The 21,458-nt window shown below is 45.8% G+C and overlaps 1 protein-coding gene across 2 annotated transcripts; it reads left to right on the top strand.

The window, feature by feature from the left end:
- The first annotated feature begins 850 nt into the window (after positions 1-850).
- On the top strand, positions 851-9,786 carry LOC104552989 (glutathione S-transferase omega-1-like). Of its 2 annotated transcripts, none has more exons than XM_062001234.1 (6): positions 851-954; positions 1,050-1,158; positions 3,817-4,039; positions 5,804-5,905; positions 7,687-7,793; positions 9,245-9,786. In XM_062001234.1, the coding sequence occupies exons 1-6, from the start codon at positions 921-923 to the stop codon at positions 9,396-9,398; spliced, it is 729 nt and encodes a 242-aa protein (XP_061857218.1). In that variant the 5' UTR covers positions 851-920; the 3' UTR covers positions 9,399-9,786. The 2 variants fall into 2 exon arrangements, with proteins under 2 accessions (XP_061857218.1, XP_061857219.1); XM_062001235.1 differs by having other exon boundaries at positions 878-954; positions 1,054-1,158.
- Positions 9,787-21,458: the final 11,672 nt, after the last annotated feature.

Consider the following 21,458-nt stretch of genomic DNA (forward strand, 5'->3'; position numbering starts at 1 on the left):
AAATGTTCTGTTTCTTGGTAACATGCAGGTTTGACCTGAAAGCTGAGTGAAAATATGAGGTGCCTCAGAAAGGGAAACATTTTACTTGTGAGATCAATATTATACCCCAGGAAAAGCTGGTACAAGGAAGACCCCAGTGCTCTCACCTCAAGTGAGGAGGGAGTAAAAGGGATGGAAAGGACTTCAGTCTCTACTTCAGTTCTCTCTTCTCTACACACATACTGGTGCTCTTGTTGGTCACACTTGCAGAACATGTGACTCCTATGATTGCAAAGCAGTCAATGTAACAAATCAAACATTTGCTGTTCCTCCTTATCTGCTAGGTTAGGGGGGTTTTTTTTGTCATGAAGCAGAATAGCTGTAGGTGAGAGAAGCTCTCTTTGTTATTCTCAAGGTGGGATTGGATCAGACTTTGAAGGTCAATAGGAGATTCAGTGCTTCTGCAATGGGAGAAGACAGTGAGGGAAGCAGAGAGGTTTCATCAGGCACTACTTGAAAAACAAGCCTACAGAGTGCTGCTTTGTCAGAGGTTTCCCATTTCAATGGGAGTGCCAGCTGGGGTGGGTTCTGCAGCGGTTATAAAGAGGAGACAGCATTAAGAGCAGCTTAATGGCGCCTGTCCCAGCCAGCGGGGCAGGCCCTCGGCTCGGAGAGCAGCCAGCTCAGGGAGGGACCATGGAGGTGTACGCACCGCTGCTCTCACTGCAGCCCAAGCTTTCCCCTCTCTGTGGGGGCCAGTCCCCTGAGGTAGGGCGCGGCAGCGCCCGGGGCAAGGGGCCGCCCAGGACAGTCAAGCCCCGGCCTCCGCGCCCCACTGAGGGACGGTGGTTGCCGCCCTCGCCGTGGGTGGGGCTGGCGGCGGCTGGGTGCTGAGACGCGCCGCATAGCATAGCACAGCGAGCTTAGGACAGCGTAGCGTTATGGCCGGCGAGCACTCTCGTAGTCTGGGCAAGGGTAAGGTGGGCTGCCGTATGGCCTCAGCGGAGGCGAGGCGGCCTGCGGAGAGGGCGCGGGCGAGCAACGGCTGTAACGATCTCCTCTCCCCTCAGGCAGCTCGGCCCCGGGACCTGTGCCCCAGGGGGTGATCCGGCTGTACAGCATGAGGTTCTGCCCCTTCGCCCAACGGACGCGCCTCGTCCTCCGCGCCAAGGGCATCAGGTGAGGCCTCCCGGTGGCTGGTGTGTTGCGGGGAGAGGCTCCTTGCGGCCGCCCTTCCCCGCTCTCTTTGATCTCCTCCCCACGGTGCGGCTGCACCCCGCGCTGCCACGGGGGTCTGTCAGGGCCCGCAGAGCTATTCAAGCTTCCCTTCTACCTCTGTATCTTGGATGGTTCTTGAACATCCCCGAAAGAACTGAACGAAACAGGGTTTCTGTCAGTGATTTTGCCATAAAGCCTTAACTACTTAAGACTTTTATTTTTTGGAGAGGTGTGTTTTGGTGAGGTGGGAAATACGTAGTCTGTGTATGAAAGCAATTATTTAAACACCCAAAGTTAATCCATAGAGGAAAACCATGAGCTGAGTTTTTGGGGGTTTATCATCACCTATCACCGTGAATGTTTGCAGTCATAACATTTGAGCTTGTCCTGGGTAAAAGTGAGTAGAGCCTCAGAATATACTGTTGTTTAGTTTAGTTTTGATTTTAGCTGCAGTGACAGTTCAGGGAGATATGAATATTCAGTGTTTCTGTTATATCACTAAGCAAAACACAGTAGCGAGTGGCCTTTTGAGAAGAGAAAATGTATGGTGTTCCTGTGATGTTGCAGCACAAGAATGAGAAGACAAGTCAATGGAATATCAGCACTCATGTTTGTTTCTTTTTCAAGAGACCTAGGCCATTTCAGTGTTTTGAAATGGAGACTAATGCTTCCTTCAGTTTGTAGCTTCAAAGTAACATCTTTTTTCCACCTTTTTTCTGATTCTCAGCAAATCGCAGGCCTGCCAATAGTTTGTTAACCAGCACAGGGCTGGGGGTTCATGTTATAGCTCAGTGAATACTTACTACCTAATTCTCCTGGCAGCAAGTTGAAAGGTTGGTTGGTTTGTCTTGTGGCTGTTTTTTTATAAAGAGTAGATATGTTAAAACTTCAGGTCAGTTTAGTTCTGCCTTTAGTTAGTGTCATTGGGCTCATTTGGGAGCTGGAAGCTTGTTTTAATGTAGTGACTTTGAAAGGTTTTATGGCTACCTGAACATAGTAGTTGCCTTCTGGTAACCTTTTAGTTATTCTGAAGGTTCAGCTGTGTTTAGCAGACCCGTGGGATTACTTGGTGCTTTCTGGGATCATACATATAACACAGCATATAACTTAGGGTTTTTTAATGCAACAGACATTTCACATGTCTCTTTATCAATATCTATTTGCTTTCAGCCTAAACACCTGTTCTAGGTGGGAAAGGTTAGTAGGTAGGATGCTCTCCTGATTTGCTCTTTGGTATAAGATCAGATTAAAGCTGTCTATATTTCTTAATTGGAGTGTACTTCATTTGCAATCAAATGCCTTTTCTTTAGAATGTCCCTGAACCTGTACGTGATCAGAGTGCTGCATTCTGAGCTTGACCTTTGTTTTTAGCATGGCTGTAAGGGCTGCCTCTGTTGTGTAGACTCTTTATGTGTCTTATGAGCTTAATAAGCAACTGATTGTGAGTCAGTACTGATTCCTTCCAGCAAAAAGAAGTGCCTCCTGGCAGTATTTGTACTTTTGAAATGTTTAGTCCTGCAAAGAACTTCAGGGAAAGCAGGGGAATGAGGATTCAGCCTCTCAAGTTCTGTAGTTGTTGAGGTGTGATGATTGCATTTCAGCACGGTATGGAGCTGTCGTGGTTTAGGCCCATCAGGGAACAAAGACCACGATTAGCCTCGAGTACCGAAGAGGCTGAGGATTGCTCAAGGGCAGGGAGAGCTTAATAACGGACCAGGCCACTCGGTTTGGGGAAGAAAACAGAAAAACAATTTAATGCAACATCAGCTAAAACATACCCCCAAAAACCCAAAACATAACCAAAATGAAACAACACAGAGTAATATATCAATGAAGAGTCCAACCAGCCTTTTTAAGAACACCTTCTTGCCACCCCTCCCCTCTTCCCTGGCTCAGAGCCCTGATCCCGGAGTTTTTACCCTGTTCCCCCCTGAACGGTTCGGGGGGGCAGGCAGTGGGGGTTTCAGTTAGTCTGTTCCCGATAGCTTCTGCCATCTGTCCCTCCTCAGGATGGGTGAACTCCACACCAGTCCTCCCTGCGAGTCCGTGGGGTAACTCACACGCATGGCAGCCCTGCACGGGCTGCTCCGACGCGCACTTATCCCAAAGGCTGCAGCTCCTCTCTGCCTCTCTGTGGGGCTGCTCTGCAGCTTGCAGGCTCTCCAGCACGGCCTGGGCCATGGCCGTCTCCCCACACAGTCCCTCGCCCGTCCGGGCTCACTCACATGGAGCTGCTGGTAACTCTCGGTCCTGCCGTGGATCTCCATAGGTTGCAGGGGTACAGCTGCATTCTCGCCACGGCTTGCAGAGGGGTCTCCGGTCTATCGCTTCTCCTTCCTTCCTCCTTCTCTGGCTGAAGGGCCTGCCTGGTCACCTCCATCTTGTATCACTCTTACACCTCCTGCCTTGCATTCCAAATTCCCGTCCCCTAAATAGTGATGGCAGAGGCGCCAGATTGGCCCAGCCGGGCCGGAGGTGGGTGTGAACCCAGGAGCCGGGGGAGAGTCCGCAAACTCTTTACCGGGTCTTCACTGCAACCCCCTCCCCCTGTTACTAAGCCAAAAGCTGCTGCTTACTAAACCAGAACAGGAGCGAGTCTTGTTTCTTTCATTCTTTTAGCCATGAAGTAATCAACATCAATCTGAAGAACAAACCTGACTGGTTCTTTGAGAAGAACCCCTTTGGGCTGGTTCCTGTTCTTGAGACCAGCAAGGGCCAGCTGATCTATGAGTCCCCAATCACTTGTGAATATTTGGATGAAGCATTTCCAGGGAAAAAGTTGATGCCTTCAGACCCATATGAGCGAGCCTTTCAGAAGATGCTCCTGGAACACTTCTCAAAGGTACTGCCTGATCAGAGTGTGGCTGTGTTTCTTGCATTACCATAGCAGCAAAACTTGCAGCTGTGTTTCCAATGCTGCTTTCATCTTTTAAGGCAGGTCTTGCATCTGGGAAAAACATTTAAATAACTGGAGGGGTTATTTGGGGTCTCTTTCTTTAAGTACTTTAAATGCTGCTAATTAAAGTTGTCGTGGTTTGGCCCAGCCAGCACAGCAGCACCACGACAGTCTCTCTCTCGGTGCCCCCCATTCACCCCCACCCTTGTTAGGATGACAGAGGCCCCAGCGAAGTGGGAGTAAAAAGATAAGCAAGATTGTTGTGGATTGAGACAAGGACAGGGAGGGCTCGCTGCCAATTACAATTCCATGCAAAACAGACTCCAGTACTTGACTTAGAGAGGAAAGTAGGAAAGTTTATTCTACGAGAAACAGAACGGAATAAAAGCAAAAAGGGAGTAGGTTCATGGGAAAATTACAACCAACACTTTAAGATCTCCCTCCCCCATCCCTCCTTTCTTCCTGGGCCCAGCTCACTGTTCCCAATATCTCTACCTCCTCCCCCCTCAACAGCTCAGGAGGGCAGGGAATGGGGGATGTGGTCAGTCTCGCACAGATGGGCTCTGCTGCTCTTCTCAGATGAGGATGGCTCCTGGCATTCTTCCCCTGCTCCAACACGGGGTCCTTCCCCCAGGACACAGACCTTAACGAACTTCTCTGGTGTGGATTGTTCCCAACAGCTGCGGCTTCTGCCGATACAGGGTCCCTCACACGGGACACAGTCCTTGGTGAATATCTCTGGCATGGATTCTTCACCACAGTTGCAGTTTCTGCAGATACAGGATCCCTGCCTCAGGATCTGGCCTCTTCTGGGCATAATTTTAATGAGCTTCTTTGTCATGAATTCTTCCCCACAGTTAGAGCTTCTGTGAATATTAGGTCCCTCCCATGGGACACAGCCTCCTCTGGCCATAGTCATGGCCCCTGGCTCGGGTTCTTCTTTAGCAAAATGAGTCTGCCACTGATACGGGGTCTTTAACAAAATGCAAACAAATCTCAGCTTCACCAGTCCCCTCTGTAAGAATGCAGGGGAGTCTCTTCTCCAGCACACCTCCACTCTTTCCTCACTGACTGTGGAGTCCGCATGGTTGTTTCTCTCTCTTTTCCCTCTCCTTGCACCACTACCAGCCGGAGAAGAAGAAGGGACAGAAGCAGGAAGAAACAGGAAGCCCCTCTTCTGGCTTCTTCATAAAAAGTGATTGTGGAGGTGTTTAATTGGCTCAGCCCCAGAAATGGGTCTGACTCAGAGCTGGAGAGAGTTTTGAGCAACTTCTTACAGGAGCCATCTTTACAGCCCCTTCTTCCTCACCAGAAACAGCTGTCATGTCAAACCACGACAAAAGTGCATTTGGATTTCAGAAGCATGTACCTGGGAAAAGAGAACCACTCTATATCTTGTTACATTTTCTGTTACTCTTTCAGTAATGTGTGCAAAGGGGAAACATGCCCTTCTTTTCATTCTTTTCCTCTTCTTAACAGGATTAAAATTCATTAGTATTTGCATTCATTCTTCCGTTAAGCCTTTGCTTGTCTTTTCTGAAGGATAAGAGATATTTATTAATAGACTTTATTTAACTCTTTAAAGTTAAGTCCTTAAGATTTAACTTCCATCTAATATCGTAACATCTAATTTAATGTTTTAAGCTCTGAATGACTTTCTTGTGTTATTATAATAGGAACAGTAAAAACTTTCTACTTTCCTTTGTATAGGTAACACCTGTGATTTTCAAGTATGTTGTGGCACTCAAAGATGGACAGGATACCACAGCACTGAAAGCAGAGATTGTTGAAAAGTTTGGCAAACTTGAAGAGGTAAGAGTGTTGGTACTGGCAGGTTACCAGTCATTGTATGGTGCCTTTTTTCTTTCATGCTTTGGCCTTTGGAGCTAGATCTCTTCTGGTTTAGTTGGTAGTTACAGCAGTAAAGAATCTTTCAATTTAATCCCCCTAGCCTAGGATACACAACACCACCATTAAAGTATATTCCAAGTAGCTAAACTGAACTTCACCTGTATGATGAAGGTTGTGTGGACTTGTGGAGTTCTTCTGGAATTCTGTCTGACTGCTGTTGGCTTAGATGCTTCTGTTCTGTTTTAAATGTAAAGAGAGCTTACAGCATGTTGTAAGAGCAAGTGCCGAGGAGTCAGAGCTGCTGAAGAGCACCTGTGCTGTAGCTCTGCTGAAATCAGGGCAGATCCACCAGCAATGGTATAAATCTTTTTCATTTGAAAGCTTATCATTGCAGAGGGAAGCAGAATGTAGTCTGTCCCTTGCAGAAATCTAGTCCTTAGTCATGTTCTGCTATAGTGATGTAATGCAACTTCAGTAGAGGTCCAGGAAATGTCAGATGGCCTTGCTGTAGTAGAAACGTCACAGTCTGTGTTGGTAGTGCTTCTTGGCTAGTCTGAACAGCTCTCAGACCTGCCTTTATTGTAAACCCATTCCTTCTGTGTCTTTAGCTGCCATGACTAATGCTTGTGTGGCTCAGTCAAGAAGTGTTCCATCAGGTGTTTCTCTTCTGGTGCAAAGCTAGCAATAGCTTTCTAGTACTTTATTAATTCTCCTAACAGTCCTGTGCATTCTGCTTCCCTACCCCCTGAAGATGCCAAAATTAAATTATTTTCAGATTAGTCTTGTCTGTCTAATCAGGCTGATACTGGAGTAGTGCAGATGACAAATACTTGAGTTCTTAGGGGGAAGCTATGTGTGTTTCACTTCCCTGAAATAAAGAGGTATTAAACAATAAGGAAGAATTGACCTTCTTCCTGCTTTGTTAACATTATTAAAGACTTATTACTCTTTCAGTCTCTATTTTACTATACCTTGGAAGACTTTGCAACAGCAGCTGAAAGTCAGCTGATGAAGGAAGAAAAAAACAAGCCATGCAAACTTCACTCAACCTATTGCAAGAGATATTGAAGAAGGGAAGTGCTATGAAACCCTTCCGTGTCTAGTTTGCCACTACTTGATAGTGAGGACTGTGTTCCTGTTTCTGCTATTGTGTAACTGCTGGGTTATATTCTGCCAGACACATGGTAAATCAAACAGCTTGATGCTTCCTGAAGGACTGCTTTAAAAATTCTACTAGATCATGAGGGATAGGGGACAAGGAATAAATGCTATAGAAGTAGTGTTGTGTGTCCAAAAAGACAAAGATTTGTCTTTTTGATTGGTCTGACTTTCACCTTTGAAGTGCCAAAGTGCCTGAAAACAGAGGGACTAGTCTCGGGAAAGAGACAAAGCTCTGAAGGTTCCTTAAAGCATGTTGAACTTGGGTGGCCATGGCACTTGAAATGTATCCAACATTAAATGTCACAGGAAAACTTACTGCATCCTTTGTGGCCCTACTTTCTGTTCTGAGCAGGGATCTCTTTCTGGTGAATGGGGATATTACACTTACTTGTTCGCTTTGCACCTGGACGTAAATCCAGGTCTAGATGTAAAGTTAGAAATGCTTTCCTCATACCACTCTCCTCAGGTCCCATTACTTACTGTCTCATCCCTTAAGTATACCTACATTGCACTATGTGGTGGGAATATTTTGTTTCTGTAGTGTCCTTCTGAGGCCAGTTGTCATCTCTCGCCCCTCACAGGTTCTGTCCAAACGCAACACTGTGTTTTATGGTGGGGACTCAATTTCCATGCTTGACTACCTGATCTGGCCATGGTTTGAACGTCTGGAACCGTTCCAGCTCAAAGAGTGAGTGCCTAGCCTAATTTCTAGGATGTACTGAAATGCCTCAGCGTATGTAGCTATTCTTTGCATGCATTCTGTAGCTGTGGGCCACTCTTGGGAGCTACTGAAGAAAGTTTGTGTTTTGTTACAGTTTGGGGGAAGCATCTTCTCAAAAGAGTGCTGAGTTGTTGAGGTGTCTTCTTTAAACAACCTTTCTTTCACCAGACATATTTCACTGTCCTACAAAATATTTTTAACAGATCTGGAAGAAGTGGTAAAAATACAGGACTATTTTTCCCTAACGTGAAAATGGCCTTTATTTGAAGGGAGATGGAAGTACAGCAGCCTAGGTTCAAATTTCTTGGTCCAAAACCTTAGACTTGAAATGCAGTTGTCTATTACTCTTCAAAAATTCTAGACTGGCAAAGGAGGATTACTTTGTTTTGAGATGGTTAAACTGTATCCTACCTTCTTGTAGCCGATAGATGCGTCCTTGTTGTAATAGCATTTTTTAATAAGTAAATACATTTCTTGCTCTGTTCTGTCCTGAAATGCTTCAATTACCACGATATCAATACATAAGGAAGTTATATCAAAGGAGAATAGTCTTGTTTTAAGCCAGCTATAAAACCAAAGAGTCAGCTGGTATGAGGAAGTGAGAGGCAAAAAGTGGGGCATGAGTATAGAACAGTTACTCTCAGCCTGGTGTGTGAAGCATCCTTAAGAACAAGATAAATTCGGGGAAACCTTAGCATTGAAACTTCTGGCCCTGTAAAACGAGGGCTTTACTGATGGAATGGTGAGATAGAAATTGTAATGCAAAATACTTGGGACATTCTGCCAGAATAGAATGAAAATAACAGATTACACTGTGAAGTTTTTAATTTGCCACACAGTTGTTTTTTTTAAGTGTGTCTGAGTGAGTTTATGGATTTAGTCTGTTAGTTAAATCCTCAGTCTCCTCAGAAGAGGTCAGTGGGTAGTACAAATTGCACAGCTTGTCTTGGTAAGGGAGAAGAGAGAAGAGGTTTCGGAGTCGAGGAGGAGAACTCAGCCACTGGACACAGCATTTGTTTCAAGAATCACCGTTAGCAAAGCATGCCAGAGGGAGGCAGTGGTGCACAAGCCTCTGCCCTCAAGTCAGAGCAGGCCGTGAATAAGAGCTGGGTTGTTTTTTTTTTGCAGCAGCAGGTATAATGTAAGTAAAACCATGCTGATATCTTGCACGTTAAGTGCTTGTTTGTGTTTTTGCTCTGCTTTGCTGAGTGCACAAGCTGTGTAAGAGCTCTTTCACTGTCCACTGGGTAGTCTGTCTTCTACGATACATATTTCAGTCAGCTATTCTGAGATGAACATTATACTGAAAGGAAGAACACAAAACAAGCAGCAAACTGGAACTGCTCAAGTTCTTTTGCTTCCTTGATGTCCTTCAAGATTCCTTTTTTTGTTACTCGATCTCTTTCTTTTTTCCATAGTTCTTTGAGTCATGCCCCAAAGCTCCAACACTGGATGGAGGCCATGAAGGAGGACCCTGCTGTCAAGGCTACAATGACTGACCCACAGATATTCAAAAGTTACCTGCAGCTCTATTTGAAGAACAGCCCTGAAGCATGTGATTATGGGCTCTGAGGTGCCAGCAGGCACATGCTCTCTGAAGTGTCAGTGCTTCTTTTCAGTATGATCTGTGGGAATCTGGTGTAACTTGGTTAGGGCTCTGCTGTGGTTGCATTTCATAATGGGGAATAAGTCTGTGCTGAAAAGGCTGAGAAATCTGTGAACTCCACTACTGTCAAAAGGAGGAGGATGTGCTGGCTTCATGTAGGAGATGGAAAGTCAGTGCTGGCCATGTATATCGTGTAAAGGAAATCGTTGGCTTTACTCAGAGATTATGTGCCATTATCTCCATCTCTTTGCAGGCTTCACTATTGGGCAGTCTCTGAACTGACTCTGTTGCTTGGCTTAAAAATTGTAATACTGACATCTTTAAAAGAAATAAAAAGCAAACAGTATCTTTCAACACACTTTTTCCTTCCTCTTTCCAGGCAGCGATTAGTCAGTGGTCTGATTGTGCAGAGAATGGTGAGGCACTATAAAGGCTAAAACAAAGTGTGGTCTCTGAAGTGAAGAGGCAGTTACTTGGTGCAAACTGTGCTCATCTTTACACAGCACTACTGCCAAAGCACCGAACTTAAAACCCTACCCACTTATCCCTACTGGAGTCACATTTGCAGCGACCAGCTAGTAATGGCTTCCAATTTAGACTAGATATGCTAGGAGAGTGTGTGGTTATAATCCTCTGGCCTTCTGAAGTAGGCTCATACTTATCCTAGGTCCTAGCCTCAATTATGCTAAAGGCTGAAGCAGGGAGTAAAGCTGACAGAAACCGTAGCCTGAGCAGAAGAACACTTATTTTCTGTTCTACTCCATATCTCAGAAGCCTTGATATGCATGGCAAAATGCAGGTGAAATCAGAGAAGTGAAGTACAAAGAATTCAGTCAGAGCATTGTGTTCTGATGGTGTCTTGCAGCTGATGAAGGAATGAATGTTTTTTTCCAAGCAAGAAAATGACAGGATCAGAACTTTGCAGTTGGGTGTGTTTTGAAGCCATCCTAGATGCTAGTATAGCAGAGTGAGGACAGGATTGTTTGAATCAAAAGTAGTCACAAGAAAGGCTTCTGTCTTTCTTTCTTCTTTTTTTCCTTCTTTTAATCTTCTGTGTGGAGAGAGGAAAAAAAAAACCCAAAACTATGGCAAATTCTGATGGTGCTCAGCAGTCTGACAGACTACGAACAACCCAAATTAACCATAATTCCAGGGAACAAACATGGAGAAAGAAATATGGCAAAGCAGCATGTTCAGGGACAGGTCTGTGGTGCTGAGACAGTTGCCATCAGGTGCTGTTGTGGTTTTAGTCCCAGCTGGGCATGAGATCCATGCAACCACTTGCTTCTGCCTGTGGTACAGAAAAGGTACCGAGAGCCTAATAGAGATCCCCAGGGACAGGGAGGGCTCGCTTACCAATTACAGTCCCAGGCAAACCAGACAGGACTACTTGGCTTGGGGAGAGACTTCCAAAGGGTTAACTGCAGAACATTTTGGGTTTATTAGCTGTTTTGCTTTTTGTAGGGCTTGTTAACGCTGCAAGATGACTTCTACAAGCAGGCTAAGAATATGTTGCAGTTTGCTCCAGTCTATTATTAGATGCTAGCAAGAGAAGTGACAGTAGGGAGATCCAGTAATGGGTTAAAAGCAGAGACTGGCATCCAAAAGCTGAAGCTGCTAGGGCCAGAGCGTGGTAACCTGGAGACTGTGTCTGCACAGAAAGATGTGTTCTACCCACCTTTATTTAGTGGCTGCAGAGTGTACCATTATAAATGTGCTACCTCAGCAAAATCAGTAAAATGACATATTCTGCCTTATAATTTACTGTTAAATATCAGTGTTCTAAATCCCCATGCAGACAGCTGGGGTCCTGAACTCATTATAGTACATCAAGAAATGCAGGCCTCAGGCAAAGTGTTTTTAATGTAGTCATGAATATGGAATGCTTTGGCCCACTCTTCAAAGGAAAAGAGAAGTTATGTGGAATAGACTGACTCTCCTCTCAGGACGGACGGATGTAAAGGAAACATCATATTAGTTTAAAGGCCAAACAAAGAAAACGTGTATCTTCAGTTTTGGTCAACAGAGGAAAAAAGATGGAAGTCAGTAATGAAGGGATCAAGGAGATGAACAGTTCTTTGGTCAGAGCTCTCTTGAGAATCTGTGGATCAGATTGTACAGCACGTACTGTATTTACTCACCTTCTACTCCGTATTTTGCCCTTGAAAGTTGGTGGTGATGCTGTGGCTTTGGAAAACAATGCTGACTTTTTTTATTCCCAGTTATTGTGCCACCAAATAGAACTTCTCTCAGCACAGGTTCAGAGCATGATGGGTAAAGGCCATCTCCTCAGAGGAAATGAAGCCAAGAAGAGGGGCACTGAATAACCACAAGCTGAGCAGTGTTTCCTGTAAGCTGCAAACTGTTGGTATGAGTCGCCTGTGTCGCTGCACAGCAAAACCATGGGAGGGCCGGGGTGAAGGGAGTAAGAAAATGTCAACTTAGCTCACCTGCAGAATCCACGAGAAACAACAGTGGGACATTATGGCTTAAAACTGTCCTTCCTCCAGTGCTCTGCACACATTCCCATTTCCTCAAAGGATGCACTTGTGCCTTTCCTTGTGTCACTCAAACCATCCTTAGGAGGGAGCTCTCTACAAGAATGGTCTCTGGGCCAATCCACAGGTCAGAGCATGACTGGCTTTTTTCCCCTCTGCATTCATCACACAGCACTCTTCTGTGCCTGTTTAGGCTTGGAAGCAGTCTGTTTCCTCTTACCTGTAATAGTTGAGGCATGATGATTAATCAGCTCTTTTTCCCTGTGGTAGACAGCTCTGGTATAGCCAATGCCTTCAAACCCACAGACTTGGTGCCTCTCAATTCCTCTTCATATGCTTTGTGTAGTTTGGTGGCATTGTGGTGCTCTGTCTCTGCTCTGGATCAAACTCCCTTTCAAAAGTGTGCCTCTGGCACGAGAGAATCAGTCTGGGGCCATCAGGAACAACTGCATGTGGACAACCTTTGCTTATCTCTAGTTTTGCATACAGGAGCTTCACAATGTTGCCATGATGTGATAACCCTGAAAGTGAACTGAAGTGTCAGGAATATCGTGCTGACAGCACAGAATGCCTCTGTCCCGAGGGAGTGCCTGTGTGACAGGTCAAGCAGAGCCACTGTGCATCCCTTGTGCTTACAGGCACAAGAACCATCCAGGCAGGGCCACCCTGCCCAGTGCAAGCTGTCAGAGATGAGACCTGGAATGTGTTAGCGAGCCAAGTGCTGTCTCCCTGTGGATCTGGGAAATCCCTCCGTGCTGTCTGAGTCCCAGAAACAGCTAGAGAGCAAGACTGGAGGTTAAGAGCAATATAATGAGTTTCTCCCTTGGTGAACCTGGGGAGGTGAAATGAATGATGAGTCAGGCTGTGAAGAGTGTGGTTCACTGATCACAGTTCTGCCTGGCTCTGCCTGCTGGACCTGGATTACACTGTATTGGATCCTGAACGTTACTGTCTACAGAAAGGTTCCTACTTAGATTTCCAATGACATTAGAAGTGTTGTGGCATTTCTGGAAAGCAGCAAAATACAGACAGATGTTTAATCTTGGCTCCTTATACATGATTAAGTCGTTGCTGTGGGTCTGTTGGTAGCTTCGAAGATCATTTTGCATCAAAAATTGACTCTTTCCTGCAGAGGACCTAAGACAGAATAAACTCATTGGGGTTTTAATCTTCATTCTTAGGCCTGATGTTTAACAGTACTACAGTCAGACATTTTACAAACATTCAAATACTGAACAGCAAGGGCTGTATTTAAATATTTCAGCTGAACACCTCCTGCGTTTCCACCTCAGAGCAGATCAATAAGCTGATACTCACCTTCAGGACAGAAATTGCTGATTTTTTTTTTTCTTCCTCTTCTCTGAAAGTTTGGATAAGTTCTGATTTTAGCTAGACAGATTTATAATTAGTTAAAATCTCAGTGCCTTTATTCAAAGGCAGCACCTCTGCAAAGAATGACTGAAAAGCTTTGCTCTGCAGAGTCCCTGAATCCTCTGCAGCCAAAGGTTTTGTTTCTAGTAGCTGAGGAGACCAAGCTGACACTCCTAAAGGGAATGTAACTAGTAAGCGAAGTTTCTTTAAAGAATACTGTAATGTTAATTGATCCACAGCATGGACTTGTTCAGATTTCTGGTTTGGGACCAGATTTGTCCAGTAGATATGGCAGGAATATCTGCGTGCTTGTCTCCTTCCTCTTCCCTCAAGGCTGCGCTAGAAAGTGGTGTGGACCATTTTGAGAGTAGCAGGAGTACCACAAACCTGTTTTCTCATAGCTTATTGCTTCAGATCTAGGAAGACATGAGTGCCAACTGCTTTTTACTGCAACGGGGCATTTAAAAGCTCTCTTGTGCACTTTCTCAGCATTATGAGAGTCTTTGTCCTCACTCCATCTGCCTGCTTGCCTCAAATTTATCAAAGCCAAGTATTTCTGAGCTCCCTGCAGATCTGTCAAATTTGGTTAAGTTGTTTGATGGATTCAAAAGTTACTTGGCAGGAGATGAAGGGAAGGACACACACAACCCCCGCCCTTATGCATGCACGCACTGCATGGGAAACTGCCTAAAAATGCCCTAGTTTATGTTGCCATAAATAATTTGTCGTTTTAGAAGAAGGCAGGACTGCCTGGAATTTTACTTGGAAGGCATACAGCAGGTCAAATGTTTGGTTACAGCCACTGAACCAGTGCCTTGAGAAATCCTCTTTCCAAACAAATAGTCCATATTACTACAAGATGCTTAGCTGACACTGTGACAGTGGCACTTAGGAGAGAGACCTGAGTTAGCTTTTAGACCTGCAAGCAAAGACCCATCACAGAGTTGAGCAGGGAGGATGAAACCTGCTCAAGAGCCTGAGCAGTGTCCTGTTCTGAGACCAATGCTCCCAGTTTCACTGCTAGTGGTACCTAGCCAGATGAATGTTAGCATTCCTCTGGGTCACCGTATCCTCTGAGGTTGCTCTTGCATTTTTATAGCACAGACATTTCTGCCTACTGGAAATAAAAGACATTCTGTCCTTGCTTGTGGTTATTCCATGAGTGGTAAAAAGTCCTTAGTTAAATTACTAGCTGTGAATGATTCTCCTGGCTTTTGTGTCCTGCCTGCCTCTTGGGATGACTTCACACTTGAAAAGTGCTAACAAGTGTCATCACAAACATCACCCCACTTTGCATACTAGTAAAGCAGCCTTGTGTAGAGTTGGGAAACAGAAATGCATTCCTGTGTGGAATAAACAATTTTTCTCAGGTCTGCAGATCTTTAGTATGAGCAGAGTTATATGTCTGATTGCCATGAAAGCTGTGAGATACAGGGGTGCTTTGCGTCAAATCCATAAGGACTGGCCAGTGTAACTGTTACCTGTGCAGGCAATGCATCAAAGGAGATCATTTTCTTGTGCTGCTTGTCACATTTGCAAGTGTAACCTGTGCAGTGAAGTCTGTCAGTGTGCTGAGGGACCAGGGAGGCAGACTGGGCCTGCCTTCACAAGCTTTTTGTGAGTTTCCTCAAAAGTCAGGTACCCTATAGGGGTCATGGGAAACTTGTGTAGAGAGAGGAGGACCAGGCTGTATAAAGTAGAGCAGCTCATCACACTGGAGAGCTGTGCTACAGATATCAGTGGTATGTCCATGTAAATCTGAAATGACCCAACTTGGGCTTATTGGCAGGACAGAGCACCTGAGAGAGCTCCTAGTAGTAAGCAGCTGAAACAACCCCAGTGTGAAGGAACTAACTCAAGAGAGATGTGTGCCCCTCGGGGGGTTTGCAGAGGGTTGTTGAGGATGGACTTGAGTCAACTCAGGCGACTTGGAAATTTGGGAAACAACTGCAGTTGAAGAATTTCATTGAGATGGAGTTTCACAGTGGACATTGTACCTGCTATTCTCGTGTCTGTGATCTCTTACCAAATTTCCAGCATTTAAAATGCTGAAGTTTTCAAATGAAATGGCAGGCAGTGTCACAGCAACTCTACAGGGGGCCCTAACACAGAGTAAACCAGCAAAGTCTGTATTTGAAGAGTTACAAGGAGATGTTATGGGAAGCTTTTAATGACCAAATGTGGAGTTTTATTGGACTGTAAAGGAGAAGGAGGTAAATGTTACTTGTATTCCTGTCCCTAAAGTGAAATTGTAGATGTCACTCCTGTAGTTATTGAGTCACCTTCTGTCATCTGAACCATTTAAACAACATATGGGTATTGAAATTTAAAATGCCCGGGTCTTTAAGGTCTGATCATCTGCTAAACTAGGGCAGGGGAGATGCTCTGCTGTGTGTCAGTTGTTTTAATGTTGCACTTGCCCTGCTGTATAGGCCTGACAGCATCAGAAGGCAGGGACTGCTGGAGGTTTTCTGGCACGTGACAGACTTGATTTGCTTTGTGTAATGCTCCCATATTCAGCTATTTGTTCTCAGTGTGCTGAATAAAATGTCAAAGTACACCACCACAAACTCATCTTTCCTCTTGGGGGTTACTTCAAAGTGTTCAGAAGAACTGAGATTAGAGATGCCTCTAGCAGAACAGACTGCTGCTTTCTAAGTCTGGGTAAGAATCAGTCTTTTTGGGTGAAGTTTGTCCTGAGAATTTTGGTTTTACAAGAGATGGAATGTTGAAAGGGAGAGAGACCTGGAAGGTGACATAGAGCAATTAACCATGCAGCAGTGAGAGGGGATGGCTGCTGTGCACACCATTTCCAGGTCCAGGGCTTTCAGTGCACAAACTCTATTCAGTGCTGGTGGAGTACAGTTGTTGCTATAAGGCAGATTTTGTTTTGTCTGTTTGGGGGTTTTTTTTGTATGAATACAGTTAAAATTGAAAAGCAAGAGCATATTGATGAGCCTGAGAGGACAAGGCCGAGAGGTTTACACTCAGTTCATGTCCTTATTAGACAAGCCTAGGATGACCTGTCTTTTTGCTCAAGGAGTGAAGGAACTTCTCAGGACAGTGACTTTACAAACCAGCCAAGCACAAAGAGTCAGCCATGTCTATGTGTGCCAGCTAAATCTCCAGCTACAAAGCACACACGTGAGGTCTGAGCTGCAAGGGCGGTTGTTACCTCAGAAGCTTTTGTCCTCTTATCTCTAGGAATATTGTCTACAGGTATGGGAAGGACATTTCTAGAGTGTGGTCTGACATCTCTAGCATTATTCTGGCATGGCTATTCCACTCTTTGTGCACTGTGCATATTAGGAATAATTTCTATATAGGCAGTCAGAAGTCACAGGGAATCTTGCTGTTGTGCTCACTGTGCCAGGATCACGCTGAGCATATCCCTACTCCATCCTTCTGCTCTCTTCAGAAACATTTCTGGGGGAACTAGAAATAAAACCAGACTTTACACTTAAGTAGATTATGAACAATACAAACTTTATCATAAATAAAACTCCATCTGAACAAATAAAACAAAACATATCTGAACAAATTCAGCAAAGTCCTGCTGAAAAACCCATCAAGTTGAGAACAGTGTTGTCAGCCAAGGAAGGCCTCAGTTTAGAACTCTGGCGTTAATAGCTATCTCAGCTGCATTGCCAAGGTTGTCCTGCCCCATCCTTTCCTGGAAATCCTGCATCCAGAACTTGATCACCAGGAGGATGGACATGGAAAGGGCAATGTATGTAACCCACTCGTGCTTTTCTTTTTTCTTCATTGCCTCTGCCACTTCCTGCTCCAAGCGCAGCTGCGCCAGCCGAAGTCTCTCCTCCTGCTCCTTCATCTTCTGGATGATGTCCTCTGCATGCTCAGGCACAATGCAGTTCTCATGAGGAAAGAAGAGGGGCTGGTTGACAATGGCTGCAATCACCATGAGGCACACACGGAAAATTCCCACAGGCATGGCAACTCCTTCCTGGAAGGAAAAGAAAGGCAGAATGATGCACAATTCAGAATGTACTCCCTCAAGAAGAAAAATGAAAGAAAGTCCTCACTTGAAGCAAAGCTTTGGCATCCTTCCTAGCCCTGAAAAAGAGTCCTAAGTGCATGCCTGTTTCTGCAAGTTATCAACTGAGCTTCTCAAAGAGATTTTATCTGCAGATGGCAAGGAGAAAAGTGTCCTCTTATCAAATTAACTTCCAAGAGCGGAAGCATTTGCTACCTTCAACCTACTGTGCTGCTGTTGGGGCACTGTTAGTTACCTAACTACTCTTTTTTTTAGATCCCATGTACAGGCATAGGTGAATGTCCTTATGCAGACATTGCTCTGGAGATGGTTTGTGGGCCTTTCTGTCCTTTGTAACATTTACATTAAGTCAGGCAATGAATTAGAAGCTGAATTAATGCCCAGAGCTGGGTGTTCTAGATACTCTGTGAGCCCCATGCCTGGCCACATTTAAAAATAAACTGGGGTTGCCCTGCATTGCAAAGGGCTTTATCAGTTTGCCAGGGCAGGGCAGTAAGCACTGGCGAGTTCTTTCCTCAGGGTTATGCTTTTGCAGACCACGTGTGCTTTCCAAGCTTAAAAATACTGTGGCCAGGGGCCAGGTGCCTCCTCTTGCAGTCTTGAGCAGGGTGACATTGCTGCTCTGCCCTGCGAAACCTCCATCCCTGCAAATGAACTCTTTTACCAGACTGCTGCTTAGGTGCATAAGGCTCGATGATGTCAGCTTCCTTTGGATCTTCTTGTATCCCTCGAGACCTTCTCATGCCCAGCTGCCCAGAGGCACACTGCTTCCCGAGGTTACCCGCCCCAAAGCTCTGCTTGCAGAAGGGGTTAGGCCAGACATCCCCAAATCTCTCCCTAGCTATGTCACCTGAGTTCATTCTGGGCTACACTGACAGTCCAGGCTACCCTCGCTGATTTTGCAGGAATAGGTGAGGAAGCACACACACAACCTCTTCCCTCAGCAAACTCTGCTGTCCTCAGTCTCTGGAAGACAGCTGGGATGAAACCTGAAGCGATGACATCTTCAGGTCCTGTGAATTTGCATGAGGCATATCTGTTTTCAGCCTGAACGTGGGAAATCCTTCTGGTCAAAACTGCCCTCTTGTTACTGTAGCTATTGGCACCAGAAGATGAAGCCAAACATCAGCCTCAGTTAAGGCTTAAGGTTACTGATGCTCAGTGACCAAGCCTGGTGGAGCCTGGCCTTGGCAGCAGCAAGGGTGGTAGGGGCAGAGTGTTCTGGCAGCTCATCACACATAGCTTTCCTGGCTAATATGGAAAGACTAAATAAGACAGGGGAAACCAGTAGCACTGCCTGCTAGGGCGGGCCAGCCTTCCCCATAACAAAGGCCCCCCTTTTCCCTAGCTTTTAACTTCAGCCCAAGCAATTTAAGTCTAATATTTATGCCTGCTTTGGCTGAGACAGCTTTTGTGTCTCAGGAGGGAGACACAAGGAGAGGGAGGAGAGAAAGAGTCTGAATTTTCCAAGCCGGAGATGAAGAGAGAGAAACATCATTGTTTCACCTGCACATTAAATTGAGCAACATTTCAAGTATGAGGGGAAAAAACATAAGTGTTGGTGAGGCTTTCAACAGCAAGTTCCCAAGGCGATCTTCAACCTTCTCCAAAATTCTGGCCCTGCCGGTTTTTTCTCCTGTTCAGAGACAACACCCAGACTCGGTAACAGGTTAATTACCTGTGCAGACCTCCTTGCCACAGTCCGAGAGAGGGGGCTACGGCGCTACACAGCTGAGCCGGGATGTCTGTGTGAGCTACTGAGCCTGCCCTGCCTCGCGGCCCCAACGCTCCCCTGCTTCCGTGGCAACGGCACAACAAACGCGGCAGCGAGCCCCGGGAAAGCTGCTGCGGACGGGGCACGCGCGTTGCTGGAGAGCTTCGTCTCGGAGCTCAGCTATGACCGAAGAGATGCTGTGTGTTCCTTACGCACGTGTCATATGCTGCTTGGTTTTTAAAGGAGGCTATTCAATTTAAATAACAAAGCCTCACTTCCACCCCGACCCTTTAAAGCTGCCTCCCATGAATGCTCAGCCAGGCTCCAGTCAGGGCAGAACTTCACAGGGCACCATGGAAAAGTGTCTTAGGAGATTTTTCCTGGCTGACAGCAGATGGAGCTGAACTGTCTTAGGAACTTTTCTTATGAAATACAAATTGTGGCTTTTTACTGATAGGGCTAGTACTCGGTGGGCAAAGACTTCATATAGGAGATACAAGGCTGTCCGAGGAATGATGTGCTTCACAGCATGGCCTCCTTGTACCACTGCAGAGTGCTGGTCCAGGGAAATGCTGCATACCCCCATCTCCTCAGATGGGACACCTGGTATGCATAGTGGTATATACACCTCTGGTATATAAACTGGTCTGTGGCTTACAGAGATGTCTGCCCCGAGGCTTCCTGGAGCACAGCTTATAATCACAGAGCTTATAATCACTTCTCCCCCTGGACAGGTATAAGTGGGTTCCCCTACTGGCTAAATTCTCAGAACAGACTTCTTAAAAGGTCCTCAGGGCAAAACGAGTATATTACGTGTAGTGAAATGAAGCCAACCAGTTTGCTTTCAGGGGAATCAAATCCATAAATGCCTTAGTTCAGCTCCAGCTTGGGTTCAACTAAACCTCATGGGAATGCTTCAGGGTCAGTCTGGGCTAGAGAGAGAACAGGCTCACAAATGTAGAAAATGCAGAACAAAAGACTGCAAAACTGCATCCAGTTGTCAGTTTAGGGTCCTTTTGAATGAGGAGCAGTGCTTGGAGCTGGGTGCAGACAAGTTTAGGCACGTCCACCAGCCTGTAGGACTGGTGTTACAGTGCTTTGTTCTGACATTTTTAACAGGGGAGTTATTCTGTTCAAGAGCCTTTTCTTCTCATCCTTCCCATGCTCAGCCTTATATAAAAGCTATTTTTCAACCCTGAACGTCATTTCCTGAGAGACCTGGGTCACAGATTTGTTTCTGTTCTTTGGAGAGGCTGCATTTAGACTCCTGACAGGAAACAGCAGAGAAATTTTCATTTTTTTCTGGCTGGGCTGGGAACGTGTTCAGAAGCAACTGTGATCACAACTACTTCAGCAGGACCTGCCTGCCAGCAGCCCATCCAAAGCTAGATCTGCAGCAGACATTCTGCAGTTAACTTGGGCAGGTAAAAATGGCAAATTGCTTGGGTTTGCAACTGACTTACACAGCTTCATGTAGCCTCCAGGCTCCAGTATTCACCCACCCTTCCCATCCCTCTGCTTGTCACACCTGCTGGTCACGTCCTTTGGGTTTGCTCCTGCCCTTTTTCCTCCTGGGCAAGGCTTGCTTGCGTGTGCTAATGAAAGTGCAGATAGCACTCTTCAGCGTTAGCAATTAGCCCTGCCCTGTTGCTCTGCCAGTCTCTAGGGCACTCATTGCCAAGGGGGCTGAAGCAACCACTGATGATCCGAGACTCACTCTTACTGGTATTACCAGCCTCTTCTCTCCCATTTTGCTTCCTCCCCATTACTTTATGCTCCGAATATCAGCAGTGATGATAAAAAACAAAGAGACGTAGCAATTTGAGGAAAGAGTTGCCTGTTCCATCCTCTGCTCACAAACCAGGTGTGGAAAGGGGAGTTACAGCTTTCTTTGCCTTTGTGCGTGAAATGTTCCTCACTGGCAGAGGGACAGACAAGAACAGACATCAAGGAGGTGGTGAAATGGTTCTTGCTAGGTAAAGGGCAGAGAGGACATGTCTATGAAGAGTTTGCTTACCAACAGCTGGATTACAAGCCTCATGCTGTATGCTGTCCTTAGCAGTGATCAGGATTAAATCTCCTCTCTGCTGCATGTGATAAGAGAGGATAAAAAGGGACCTGTGGAGTCATGGTAATATCACCTCTGATGGATCTCACCACCCAGGACAACTACCTTCTTGTAACCAAGACTGCAGGAAATCCTAGTGTAAGAAAATTATAGACCAGGCCCCTTAGCACTGGAGGTCAAGGCTCAGAGACCAGCACAAAGCAGATCTACATAGAGGCCCTGGCTTGGATCCTGCACAAAGGAGGAGGGTGAGGAGCTCCTGAGCTCTCCTCCAGCAAAGCAATGTCTCAGGGCCAGGCAGCCCCCTAGCACAGTGCCAACCTGCTGCTTTCCCCAGGGAGCTCAGACACCTCCACTTCT

The sequence above is a fragment of the Colius striatus genome, chromosome 8 (genome assembly GCF_028858725.1).
Source record: "Colius striatus isolate bColStr4 chromosome 8, bColStr4.1.hap1, whole genome shotgun sequence".
In the NCBI taxonomy this organism is placed as follows: domain Eukaryota; kingdom Metazoa; phylum Chordata; class Aves; order Coliiformes; family Coliidae; genus Colius; species Colius striatus.